At 40.4% G+C, this 13,245-nt stretch overlaps 1 protein-coding gene across 4 annotated transcripts in view; it reads left to right on the top strand.

Moving 5' to 3' along the window:
• The window catches only part of SIPA1L2 (signal induced proliferation associated 1 like 2), a 76,589-nt gene extending 65,741 nt beyond the window's left edge, over positions 1 to 10,848 (top strand). For 2 of the 4 annotated variants that reach the window (XM_035108448.3, XM_035108446.3), the window contains 4 exons: positions 557 to 610; positions 1,498 to 1,615; positions 6,841 to 6,922; positions 9,615 to 10,848. In XM_035108448.3, the coding sequence (XP_034964339.1) occupies positions 557 to 610; positions 1,498 to 1,615; positions 6,841 to 6,922; positions 9,615 to 9,761 (401 nt within the window). In that variant the 3' untranslated portion in view covers positions 9,762 to 10,848. The remainder of the gene's footprint in view (positions 1 to 556; positions 611 to 1,497; positions 1,616 to 6,840; positions 6,923 to 9,614) is intronic. The other 2 variants (XM_035108449.3, XM_035108447.3) reach the window with 1 other exon arrangement.
• The last annotated feature ends 2,397 nt before the right edge of the window (positions 10,849 to 13,245 follow it).

Here is a 13,245-nt window from a genome sequence, read left to right as displayed (position 1 = left end):
ATCTGAAGGTTGCCATGCATCATGCTATCTTGCCAAGAAAATGAAAGAAATAGACAGTCTAGCATTCATATTTTACATATGTTTATGAACTGCTGTGTCTCCTCTGTCATTTCCCATCATCTGCTAGGGAACATTTTTAGGAAAAGATTCAAATATTTACTTTTATTTCATAATTAAAAGATTGACATGAAAAGGGAAAGTGATAACTAGGCCTCAAGCTGCAATTTTATTTTTGTCCCATAATGTTATAGGGCATAGTAACGAATATGGATAGTTTGTCTTTTGGAAAGAGGGAATCCTGATGGCTAATATGCTGCCATTATTACTAAAAAGTAAAATCATTTTTTTGACTTAGCACATGTAGCAGTGGGGTGAGTTGATGAGGAAAATTACTGTTTTGAGAAAATCAGCAAAGATCCCACAGTAAGATTTAACATGAGTTGATGTTAAGTAATATTCCATAACTATTGTGTCTCATAAGGATTGCAACTATATTATTCCAAAGTTAGCTCGGTGGACTCTGTTGTTCATAGGAGCATTCTAAATCTTATTTCAGATTTTGACTCTGACGAAGAACTTGGGCCAGTCTGTCATCACACTCCGTTTCTAGGTGATGGTCTGGGGTTGGCTGCTGAATCTTATGTTTTCTAAACAAACTATCTTTATGCTTTTATATGTTTGCACGGTTGCATGATTATATGCAAGCATTGGGCCTTTGTGAGATGTGAGGGGAAGGCATGTTATTGTCAGGGTCAGCAGAAGTCATGGACTAGAGAAATCCGAGTACAGTCTATATATAAATGAAAGATCTCTGTTGTTGCAGCATAAACCGTTTGCATGGGGAAAAAACCCTCAAAGCGTGATTTACTCACGTTCTATACCAGTTTGTGTGTGGCATACTCTTTTTCTTTTAGAACTGGGTATATTTTTATATGCCACACTGCATGTCCTTCAGTAAAGAAACTCTGTTCCCAAACAAGGCAAGCATGTATTCTGCAAGTCCTAGGGTAAAGATTTTATTCCAGAATCCTAAAAGGAAGCAGCTGACATTATATGTGGAAGATTGGTAAATGTATGGCGATGGTCATAATGGTAGCATTTGCATATTATTCTGTTCAGGAAGAATAACTGTGCCTTGCTATACTGCATTCCATAACTTTATGGAATTATGTATCTTCCTCTGTCCCATTAAGTGCCTGCATTTGCTATTAGTTTGCTTGAAATTGGTCTTGGTCTCAGATTTTCTGTACATTTCTGTCAAAATAACTTAGTGAAAACAAATCTGTCTTGTTTTGTTGATATATGCAAAGCTGAGGCTATAGTGGTCTTGCTATCAGATGCTGGAAATTCAGGGGTGGGTGGGGGGTTCCCTGTAATATATACACTTGTTTCTTGGCTGTAGCTGAATTGGATAAAAGAACACCAGTTGTTTAAGCTGAGAGTATTTTTATACAGTCATTTCATTTTAGATGTTTATTTATTTATTTGCCCTTCCAGATCAAAGGGTTTCATCTTTTTGCACCTTGAATGACATGCAGCATGTGCAAAGCCTGGAGAGTAATCAAGCCTTGGGCGCAAGTCCAACAAATGGAAAGGACTTCATTGACACTACTGGGTATGTAAACCTTGCCTCTTTTCTTTGAGGGGAAACATGATTGAACAAATTCCTGAAAACATTCCTCCTGGAATGAATAGAGAGGCAGAATGATAGGTAGGGTTATAAACAGGGTTGGGGTGGGGGTATTTGGCTTGGAACATCTTCAAGGACTTGGACAGGGGATTGTCTTAGCTCAGTACCTGAGATACATATTGTGCTTCAGCTCAGAGGTTGAGTCTCACCTCATTTCAGATTCTGAAGTCATAGGCTCCCCATCGGCTAAAATGAAAAAACCAAAAGAGGTGGGGAAAATACTTGGGGAAGGCTGAGAAGGAGCTGCAAGCCTAGAATCAGAAAGGGAAGAGAAGGAAACATGTATCTAAAAGGTCTCTTCTCTGCCTGCCAGGCAAAAGTGAAAAGTCGTTAACCTCAGCACACATCTGACAGGGAAAGGGGGGGAGAGAATCCCTTTTTTGCAGGTTCAGCCTTCCCTAAGAGGTTCTTTTTTCCCCTCCCCTTGGGAGGTGTGACTTCACATAGCAAAGCAATAAAAAAAAATCAGGTCTTTTTGCTTTTGTGGCACACAACTGTTCACAGGGACAATGCACCTGCTATCAAAGCAAGCAGACCTGTTTTTCCCCTGCTGCTTTCTTTAGCTGTGTGTGCCTATTCCCAAGAGAGAAACTGAGCAGGATTTAACTTCTGCCTGTCAGCTGTTAAGCAGAGGTAGAATTCTGCTGCTTTGGCTGCAGTCACCTGTTTCCTGCTGGGGACAAGCATCTGCAACATTGCAGTGAGTCCTAGCCATCAGTTGATGTCATAAGTGACACCAGCTGCTTGACAGGTCAGCATAGTTTGGGGGAAATGGCCTTGTGGGCTGGAGGTTCCTCATCCCTGCACTAACATCTCCTGGTAAGGAACACAGGACTGAGAGAACAGACGTACGTGTGTGTGTGTGTGTGGTGTGTGTGTGTGTGTGTGTGTGTGTGTAGATATACCGGTATTGTATGACTTCCCCAGCCCCTGTGTTTCTTGAGTCCTTACCAGTTGGACTTGGAGCTGTGGTTGTTGGCAGGATAGTTGGGAAATGGCTGGCTGGATTTGTTTTCTGCTACTGTGTTTCTTGCTACTAAGAGTTTTGTGGGAGGGCCTCGCTAGTCTAAGGATTTTTATAAAATAGCTGCTCCTGTCACTTTGGCGTTGGTGAAAAGGAGCCACCCTATTTAATTTTTGTTGTGTGTGTTTTAGTCTCTGCAAAAATTAATGGTATGGTGCTGAGTTATTATTGTTTGTATTGCTTTTCTGCCCATTCTTTTGTATGTTAGTGATCCCAGGACTGGTCAGGGTGTGAAACTCACTCAGTCCTGTGTGTTCGGTACCCATGAGTGAGAGGCGGGATGTGGGGGGAGTTTGGTTGTTTCCCAGGTAAGAGCAGTGTGGTTGCTTAAGCAAATCAATTAGCATCTGTCTAATTATTATTGCTGGTGTTGAGATTCTTGTGAGAGCCTAGAGTGGTTGTGTATTGTGGCAGGAGGTGCTTGAGGATGTGTGTGGGAAGGAAATAGGGTGAAGAGGGTTGGAGGGAGAGTGTGGGGAGTAGAAGGCATGGCTCAAGGGGAGTCGGTTCAAGGGGGTTCACATATGATTGCTTAACGTCTCCCACTTGGCTCCTCTCCAGTCCTTTATCACTGTAGGGAGATCCACTGAGTCCAGTAGCCTAGTGTTGTTATTAAACTAATTAAGGTACATACTTTTAGTGGATGAGGTGCCTTTTACCAGATTTGGCTAGTGTGCCAGCTGCAGCCATTCTTGGACAGGGACAGCCTGACTACAATGATTCATGCATTGGTAACCTCGAGCATTTCAGTGGTTGCAATGCACTCTATGTTGGGCTGCCCTTGTGCCTGGTTCAGAAGCTCCATCCAGCTAATTCAAATTTCTGTGGCTAGACTGTTGGTAGGTACAGACTACTACCAGCACATAACTTCAGTTCTGAAAAGCTTGCACTGGCTGCCCACATATTACCAGGCCAGGTTCAAGTTGCTTGTACTGTATTAATTTACAAGGCCCTTAACAACCTGGGTCTAGGATATATTAAGGACTGTCTGATCTCCTATATCCCAGTCCAATCAGTGATCTTTGGGGGAGTCCCTGTTGGTGGTCACCCATGGCTCAGATGCATGGCTCATAACTGCTAGAAGCCATGTGTTCAGTGTAGTGGGCCCTAACCTCTGGAAATCCCTTCCAGCTGAGATTAGACCGGCACCTTCATTTGCTAAACTTCAGGTACATGCCTAATACTTCCTTGTTCCAGCATGCATTTTGAGGTAGTGCTCAATTTTATGATACATTTTTATTATCCCATTTTTGTGTGGATTGCTTTTATGTACACCTTATGAGAAATGCTTTAATAAATAAAAATTAAAACAGGCATTAAAAACCCCTTATAAAAATGTAGACACAACCCTCCAATTCCAGTGCATTTGAGGAGCAGACGATTGTAATTCTTGACCTGTTAACTGTTTCTATAATAGAATGTATTTTGTATGAATAATTTGTACAGATCCATGTAGGAACAGAGGCAGTATCTTATGGGTTGTAATGGGAGAGTCTAAAAGTGGCAGGGATCATCGGGTAGGGCAGGGATGGGGAACATGACTTTAGATTCTGTCAGTGCCAGTGAGCATGGCTAATGGTTAGGGATGATGGGAGTTCCAATCCAAAAGGTTTTGGAGGACCACACATTTCCCATCTCTGGGGCAGGGCTCATGGATTTTATTAAGCCCCCTCTAGTGGCGCTGTGGTTAAACCACTGAGCCTAGGGCTTGCTGATCAGAAGGTCGGCGGTTCGAATCCCTGTGACGGGGTGAGCTCCCGTTGCTCGGTCGCAGCTCCTGCCAACCTAGCAGTTCGAAAGCACGTCAAAATGCAAGTAGATAAATAGGAACCGCTACAGCGGGAAGGTAAACGGCGTTTCCGTGTGCTGCTCTGGTTTGCCAGAAGCGGCTTTGTCATGCTGGCCACATGACCTGGAAGCTGTACGCCGGCTCCCTCGGCCAATAATGCGAGATGAGCGTGCAACCCCAGAGTCGGTCACGACTGGACCTAATGGTCAGGGGTCCCTTTACCTTTACCTAATTATCTTACCCCATCATTTGAGCACTGCCTTAAATTACATTTCAACTTTGCAGTTCAATTGTACAACATTTCACTACTAAAAACTCTAGGCATTTAGTAGAATAGAGCATAAAATAATCACTTGACACAAAAATTAAGGTTTGTGAGGGACTTTACATTTCTGAAGTTTCAGATTTCTGGTAGAGGGAAGAGGGAAGTCAGTGGGAGCAATGGTGGAGAAGTTCACTGCCCAGTTGCATTCAACCTTAGTGTAGCTTAGGCATTTTAATAGTAAACGACAAGACAAACAATGTAACCCCACAATCCAGTTGCCCTAGAGGAATAAAAATCCAAAGGGAGCTTGCATGCAATGGTAATTTGGCTCATTATATCACTGTTCAGTGATCCTCCCTGCCTCATGAGTTGCCACAACTACTGTATTTTTCTGACTGCTGCATTAAGATTATAAGAAAGATTGCCAAAGATTTGCTGCATTAGAATTAATAGAATCCATATTTTAAATTTATCATATTGTTCATTTGAAGTCTGTTAAAATTCTAATCAGCTCTCATACCTTTCCCAATATCTGTCAGCTTTTTTAAAAGACCAGGAGCTGCCTCAGATATTACTGGAGCGTTCTGGCTGTCACCAAAACAAACAACACACACCTCTTACTGCAGGAGAAGCCATATATATGAAGCAGCTATTTTATTTTAATAGTTGTTTAGCTGTCATTTAAAATACAATATTGTAGCCCCATTTTTTTTTAAAAAAGATTCAAATCTTATCCGATATAAACAGCACAGCCCTAGTTCTAATACTGGCACTAAAAACATTTCAGATCAATATATCTCAGCATCTATAGCAATATAAAACTCTATCCAGAATGCAGCAGTGACTTGGCCAGAGGGAGATCAGGTAAGAGGTGCTGCCCTACTGTGCCACCCACTACTAAGATGAGAATTGTATTTACTAAAGTTTTGAAGTGTGTATTTAGATTTTCAGTTTCAAAATGTGGAAAGAGGCATTGAAACAAAGTCTTTATCTTAAATAAGATGCCACTTTTCTTGATATCTTTATTTTATTTTTTTAGCTAGCAGTGTTGTAATACAACTTGACATATTTGCATAATAATTCAATGAGAACCAGTGTGCTAGAATCTCATTTTCCTTCCTTTAGAAGCAAGAAAATTCATGATGACAGTTGTTTTCTGAACCGTTTTAAGAGAATTTTTTCAACCTGTAGCATTACCTGCTTTTGTTGATTTTGTCAAGAACAATGAACATTTTTTTTTTTTGCCTCCTATTTTACTTGCAGATATCGGCACTCTGTCTTGTATTTCATCTGACTGCACTTTTTCTGTTAATGTGTCAGGCTTCCGTGGGCAGGGAAACAAAAACAGCCACAGTCACTGGGATGTTCAGATCATGACTTTCATTAGGGATTAAGTATTGCAGTACACTCTAATAGTTAACCTCAACAGTGTTAGAGATACATCTCCCTGGTCATTTAGGCAGCCTCCCTGGATTAGGGTTTTAGACATTCCCCCAATATTTGTGGATCCACTCAAAAGCACTTTGGTATCTAGTGAATACCACACAGTTTCTTGTGTGGCAGCTTTACCTCTCTCCTTCCTGCATGCAAAAGGGGGGGGGACATATTGATCTTTCCTCCCAAGACTGACCCAACTCTCTGGGGAGTTAGAGTCTGTGTCAGTGCTCAAGCATTTCAGGGGCTCGGCAGGGCAGTTCACTAGGCCCCCAAGTTCCTCCACCCTCCTTCCACTCACCTAACCAGCCATGGGTATGGCAAAGTGTAGCCTGCATCCTTATGCCTCTCCCCATTTGCCAGCTAATCACTCCAGCCTCCAAAGCATTTTTCTCCCGGCTTGCCTGTTGCTCAGCCAAGACTCCTCCTGATACCATAGTCGTATCTGTTGGTGTTTGACCTCAGTTTAGGAGATTGTGTCAGTCTTCAGTGGGCTTGAACTTGAACAAACTTTTATATGTGCTTTTTGCACTGATTACAACCGTTATTCATTGTCATCTGCACGGGGGACTATTTTACTTGGGAGTTGGTCGGACATCTTGAAAAAATTCAAAACTAAGTGCAATTTAATTTTGTAGGGAGGATAGCCCTACTACATTGACTGGAAAAGTAAACCAGCTGGAAGTGATCCTCCGGCAGTTGCAAACTGATCTTCGGAAGGTAAAAATGTTTAGCAGAATAAAATGTCATTGCATTTATCTAACACTATGTAAGCAGCTCACACAGTGGGACTTTCCCTTTCTCTCCTTCCCCTGTACACCTCCCAAAATCTGCTCTGCGTGTCCCCAATCCCTGTGGATCAAATTTTGAGAAAAGGCCTTAAAAATGTTTTTGAGCAATCTAGCCCCAAACCCAAATCAAGAATCCCAGCAGCTGTATTTAATAATAATAATAATAATAATAATAATAATAATAATAATAATAATAATATTTATACCCTGCCCACCTGACTGGGTTTCCCCAGCTACTCTGGGCTGCTTACAGCATATCTTAAAACATAATGGAAACATCAAGCATTAAAAACCTCCCTATATTTAGCCTATAAAAATGTAGAAAGTCCAATTAGTCTCCTGGCTAATCTAGTTGCTTCCTCAGGGCTAGATTCAATATTTCTGGCATAATTAGCTTGGGTAGCACTTCCTATTCTCTAGTTTGGATTCCCTATAACCTGGATGATAAATTATACTAAGTGATAGATAAGCTAATATTTGACCCATGTTTAACACGGTATAGTAAAGGTAAGTAATACAGGCTGCATTTTCAGATCTACAAATGTGTGGGCCCCCTTTTTTCTTTTTTAGTTCACAGCTATTTTCTGTAAGAAAAATAGGTGTGTCAACTTTGTTTAAATCATAGGTTTTAATAACGATAAGAATTCTACTTTTTTTCCAACTGCATACTCAGAAATAGGAATTTTCCTTTGCATATCCTTTGACAACATCCCCATTTTTCTTCATGAATTCTTCTATTATGATAGCAGAATTAAGGGAGAAATGCTCCAACATGCGTTGTTTACCACACAAATGACAAATTGGATTGCTTTCAAATATTACAGGAGGTCCAATACTACTTTGACTTCTTTGCAGTTGCCTTCTTATGTAAGACTTGCTTTAAAAAAATATATTTTGCAAACATCTGCAAGGAATTATTTCATAACATCTAAAGAAGTAGCATATGGCTGCTTTTGCAGAAGTTCTCTGAAAGGAAGCACTTACGTTTAGAAAACTTTTTAAATTGAGCAACCTATCCTCAAATCTAAGGTTCACATTACATGTGGCAGCAGTATAGCCCCTTGATTAAAGCTGGATCTCACCCCCTCTTACATGAGGGAGTAAAAGAGAATCTGGGTGTCTGGGGTTGGGGGTTTCCTGGAAAATAAGTGGTGCATGGATGGGAGTGCTACCTCACCACTTACGTACATCTGGTAGCCATCCGCCTGAAAAGCACGTGAGGAGACACTATGGGACATTAAGCTAGAAAAGGGTTTGGTTTTTTGTGCTCTTTTTAGTCTAAAAATCATACCCACACAAACATTTCATTCAAGCCCAGCTCTGACACAACTGGGTACAAAACTGTGAACTGGTCGATTTTATCTAGCTTTAGCCCAAGAGCATTTTTTGTGTCAGGGTTTCCAAACAGCTATTTCTTCTTGACTATGGTGGTTAGGTCATATCTACATCATACATTTAAAATGCATGGCTTTCCCCCCAAAATACTGGGAACTGTAGTTTAAGGGAACAGGGAATCATATAGTTTTGTGAGGAGTAAACTACAGTGTCCACAATTGGGGGGGGTATGTTTTAAATGTATAGATGTGACTTTAATAGCCTCTCATAGAATCATAGAATTGTAGAGTTGGAAGGGACCCTGGGGGTCATCTAGTCCAACCCCCTACAATACAGGAATCTCAACTAAAGCAACCATGATAGATGGCCATCCAACCTCTGCTTAAAACCCTCCAATGGCACTCAAAGTCAATAAAACATTAATACCCCTAAATAATATGTTTTCTATTAGGTACTAAGGTTGGTGGCTGTAGTACTGAGTGTTCTGCATTTCTGTACAGTAAGGTCAAACTGTGTATAATGACCCAGTATCCCATTATAGTGTAATTGCTCTGCTCTCATCCAGAGCAGTGAAACTTATAGTATGAATTAAGCAGTGCAATGGTGGTTTGCACATACTGTACTGTGATTCCCTGTAGCGTTCCCTTACCCATTTGCCAACACCGACATCATATGGCTTCCCCCACACCCTCTGAATTTGCTTATAGAGCACACAGCCTTTAAACATTGGCATTGCAACAGACCCTGTGTCTCTTGCTGATAAAATTAACGTTGATGCATTTGCATTGTACTTGGAAGCTGTTCCCAACATCATGTGTCCAGCATGTATTCTTTCCCCACAAATGCTTATCTGTTCATTTTGGATGGCAGTGTTTAATACTCAGCGGGTAGAAACCATGCAGCTGGACATCTTGTTGCCTTCTACTTTGTTTGAAAGTAGCTTTAAGTCTGTGTAGTTTTTTCTTAATCTGATGTACAGCTCTAAAAATATTCCTTATCTTTTTGTGTAGTGATCTCTCTGAATATGATGAAGTGTGCTGAAATGTAGCCTAGTCCTACAGCTCTGCTGCAGAAACTTGGTTATACAAACTCATTTATCTTGTTTAGCCTGCAAGGCTATCTGATTTAGAACAACCCAGCAAGCAAATTTGGGAATTCAGCTTAGAGTTGACAGTATTGCAAAGAGGGAGCTAAAGAAAACAGAAGTCTATTTACTCGCTCAGAAACAAGAGCAACAAAAACACTGGCTATAAGCGTCATTCAACTCCTTTTTTTCTGTTATCTAGGAAAAACAAGACAAAGCTGTTCTCCAAGCTGAAGTCCAACATTTGAGACAAGATAACATGAGACTTCAGGAAGAATCTCAAACAGCAGCTGCTCAGCTAAGAAAATTTACAGAATGGTTTTTCAATACAATAGACAAGAAATCCTAATATCAAAGTCCCTGTAAAAGCACAGTTGAAGTCACATAATACCAGTAACTTTTGAAGTAGCCTAATATAATTTCACTGTGTCCACAATCCATTTTACATTTTCTGCTGTAATCTCTGCCCAGCCCCAGGCTACTGACAGTAAGAAATTATCTTCATATTCATCTGAAGAAAACAGAGAATGAATAGCAGACATTTGTTTTTGTAAAGATGAATGTACAATTCCTGGTGTCATTTTAGACATTTTAGAGTATACTTCTGACTTGGGATTGCCTGAAGAAGAATAAATTGGGGTTTATCTTCGGTACTTCAGCTGCTCCAGTGAAGATGCTAAAGCAATTTATGGTAGCTTGGGTTTCAGTATTGTAAGATAAATAATAATAATAAACTAGACATATACTTTCATGTTTAAAGGTGCTCTATTTTTTTGTATGTACAGTAGATATTTCCACAGTCACATTGTCATAGCAATAAGAATGGAAGTAGAATTGAATAGTCACAAAACTGTGTTTATAAAAATTAGCACTGAGGTGTTTAACACTAGTTTGGATGCAGATATATTAGGGGTTATTTATTTGCAGAAAAAAATGGTGCCTGAATTTAAGCAGTGTTCTGATTTTTCTAAATATATATATACACACGCCTTGTAAATGGCTCACTTGAATCAGTTCACTCCAATGTCAGTTCCTTTTGTATAGTTCATGTTCAACTAAGATTGTTCTAGAGAAACTAACTATTGAAACCATATGTGGTGCAAGCCAGCCAATCATTTGTATAATGCCAGATTTGTTTATCTTTGTACAGAAGCTTTGAGCAAGTGACTTATATTTAACACCTTTATTTAAGCTTATTTAACCTGTTAATTTTATAAAGCTTTTGTTTTATCTGCACTATGGTGAGGACAGTGGATTGCAAGCTACAATGTGTGTTTAGCTTGCCAAAATGGCACTGCAGAGTTCTAGAAAATTCTAACTATTGGATGCTGCTAGTACACAATTTGTGTAAGTATACTTTAACATTTTTAACTGTTTCATTTGAAATGAACATACATTTTGCTTTTTTAATAAATGTTAAAAATGTGAACCACAAATAAGAACTCTCTGTTTATTAACAAAAGCTGCTGCGTTTGATAGATTCAATAAAGGAAGAGCACAGTTAAAACATTTCGCTTGCACTCTGGTTCCAAATCTAAGAACTTGAGTAGCTACTGCTTCAATTCACTTTTACACACCCCTTTTTAATTCACAGTGTGCAATTTAATAACAACTCTGGGTCGTATCTGTAAAATAGTCTGCAATCCCATCTTCTATCTTCTTCTTCTTTGGCGATCACTCATAGCCAAGTAAGATTGTCTTCCATAAACACGGTTTTAACAATGAGTCCATAAGTGACTGTGGAGGCCAATTCTGGATCCACACATCCTTCCACAGTGGGGACATTGGTTTCCAGGCGGGAGTTGATCACGGTGTGGATTTGCCAAGTGTGCCTTCCTCTTAGCACGTTTCTCCCTTGCGTCCTGAGATCGAGTGTCTTCAAAGCCCATGACACCTTTGGTAAAGGCTGTTCTCCAACTGGAGCGCTCGCAGGCCAGTGTTTCCCAGTTGTCAGCGTTTATACTACTTTTTTTAGATTTGCCTTGAGACAGTCTTTGAACCTCTTTTGTTGACCACCAGCATTACGCTTTCCATTTTTAAGTTCGGAATAGAGTAGTTGCTTTGGAAGACGATCATCAGGCATCCACACATGACCAGTCCAATGAAGCTGATGTTGAAGAATCATTGCTTCAACACTGGTGATCTTTGCTTCTTCCAGTACACTGATATTAGTAAGCCTGTCTTCCCAAGTGATGTGTAATTTTTTTTCAGAGACACTGTTGATGGAATCTTTCAAGGAGTTGGAGATGGCGTTTATAAATGGTCCATGTTTCACAAGCATATGGTAAGGTTGGTAAGCATTTTGGTTTCCCTGCGAATGTCCCGGTCCTCAAACACTGTGCACTCACAGAGCTCAGTCGATGCTGGATTTCGGCATGAATATTGGCCCTTGTGGAAAGGTAACTGCCTAGGTAGGAGAAGTGATTGACATTTTCCAACATTACACCATTGAGTTGGATTTCTAGCACTGCAGAGGGGTTGTTGGTGCAGAACTTTGTTTTTTTTTGGATGTTTTTTGGATGTTGAGTGATAGGCCAAGCTTTTCGTAAGCTTCTGCAAAGATATTTAGGATGGTTTGGAGGTCATCCTCTGAGCGTGCATGCACTACGTTGTCATCAGCATACTGAAGATCTCTGACGGAAGTTACGGTAACCTTACTCTTTGCTTTCAGCCTGCTCAAATTGAAGAGCTTTCCTTCTGTTCGATATATGATTTCTACTCCGGTGGGGAGTTTCCCTTCAACAAAGTATAGGATCATGGCAATGGAAATAAAATAGAGTTGGGGCAATAACACAACCCTGTTTAACACCTGATCCCACTGTGGATGGTTCACTTTGAAAGTCATTGTTATCTGTGATTGTTGCTGTCATATTATCATGGAGGAGCCAAATGATGTTTACAAATTTATGTGGGCAGTCAATTTTCAGAAGGACCATCCACAGGGCATTACGATTTACAGTGTCAAAAGCCTTAGTCAGGTCAATAAACGCCATATACAGGGGTTGGTTTTGCTCTCTGCATTTTTCTTGAAGCTGTCAAGCAGTGAAAATCATGTCCACTGTCCCCCTAGAAGGCCGAAAACCATTTTGGGATTCAGGAAGGGTCACCTCAGATATTGTTACAAGACGGTTTGCTAAGATTCTTGCAATAATTTGGCCTGCCGTAGCTAATAGAGAGATGTCTCAATAGTTTTCACAATCAGTTCTCTCACCTTTTGTAAAGAGATTGATAATTTTGGCATCCCTAAAGTCTGCTGAGATTTCTTCTCTTTCCCAGATTTTTTTGATGAGCTTGTGAAGTTGTTGTGTAAGTTCAGTTCTGCCCACTTTGAAGATTTCAGCAGGTATCCCATCAGGTTCTCTGGCTTTGTTGTTTTTCATTTGGTTAATAGCTGTACACAACTCTCCCAGATTTGGATATACTGCAAGCTCATCTCTAACTTGTTTTTGCGGCATTTGTGAGAGGGCCTCAGCAGCTACAGGGGAGTTGCGCTTAAGGAGATGTTGGTAATGTTCTTTCCAGCGCAGTGCAATAGCTTTTTTAATCTTTTAGAAATGTGATACCGTCTGCTGAGCATAGGGGGCATATGCCATGATTTATTGGCCCATGTGCATCATGAGTGTCAGCTAAGTGCTGGATCTCTTGACCTTTTTTCTCCCTGGTTCTTCTTTGAACCTCAGCCTTAGCGTTGGCATAGGTTTTTTTCTTAGTGGCACAGTTTCTATCTCTTTGCCAGATCTAAAAGACCTTCCTTGTCAATCATGCATTCAATATCACTGTCATTCTCATCAAACCAGTCCTGGTGTTTCTTGGTTTGGTATCCAATAGTTTGT

This window comes from Zootoca vivipara, chromosome 3, assembly GCF_965207765.1.
Source record: "Zootoca vivipara chromosome 3, rZooViv2.hap1.1, whole genome shotgun sequence".
NCBI classification, from domain to species: domain Eukaryota; kingdom Metazoa; phylum Chordata; class Lepidosauria; order Squamata; family Lacertidae; genus Zootoca; species Zootoca vivipara.
The sequence above is the reverse complement of the archived record's forward strand: the minus strand, read 5'-3'. Positions and strand labels throughout refer to the sequence as shown.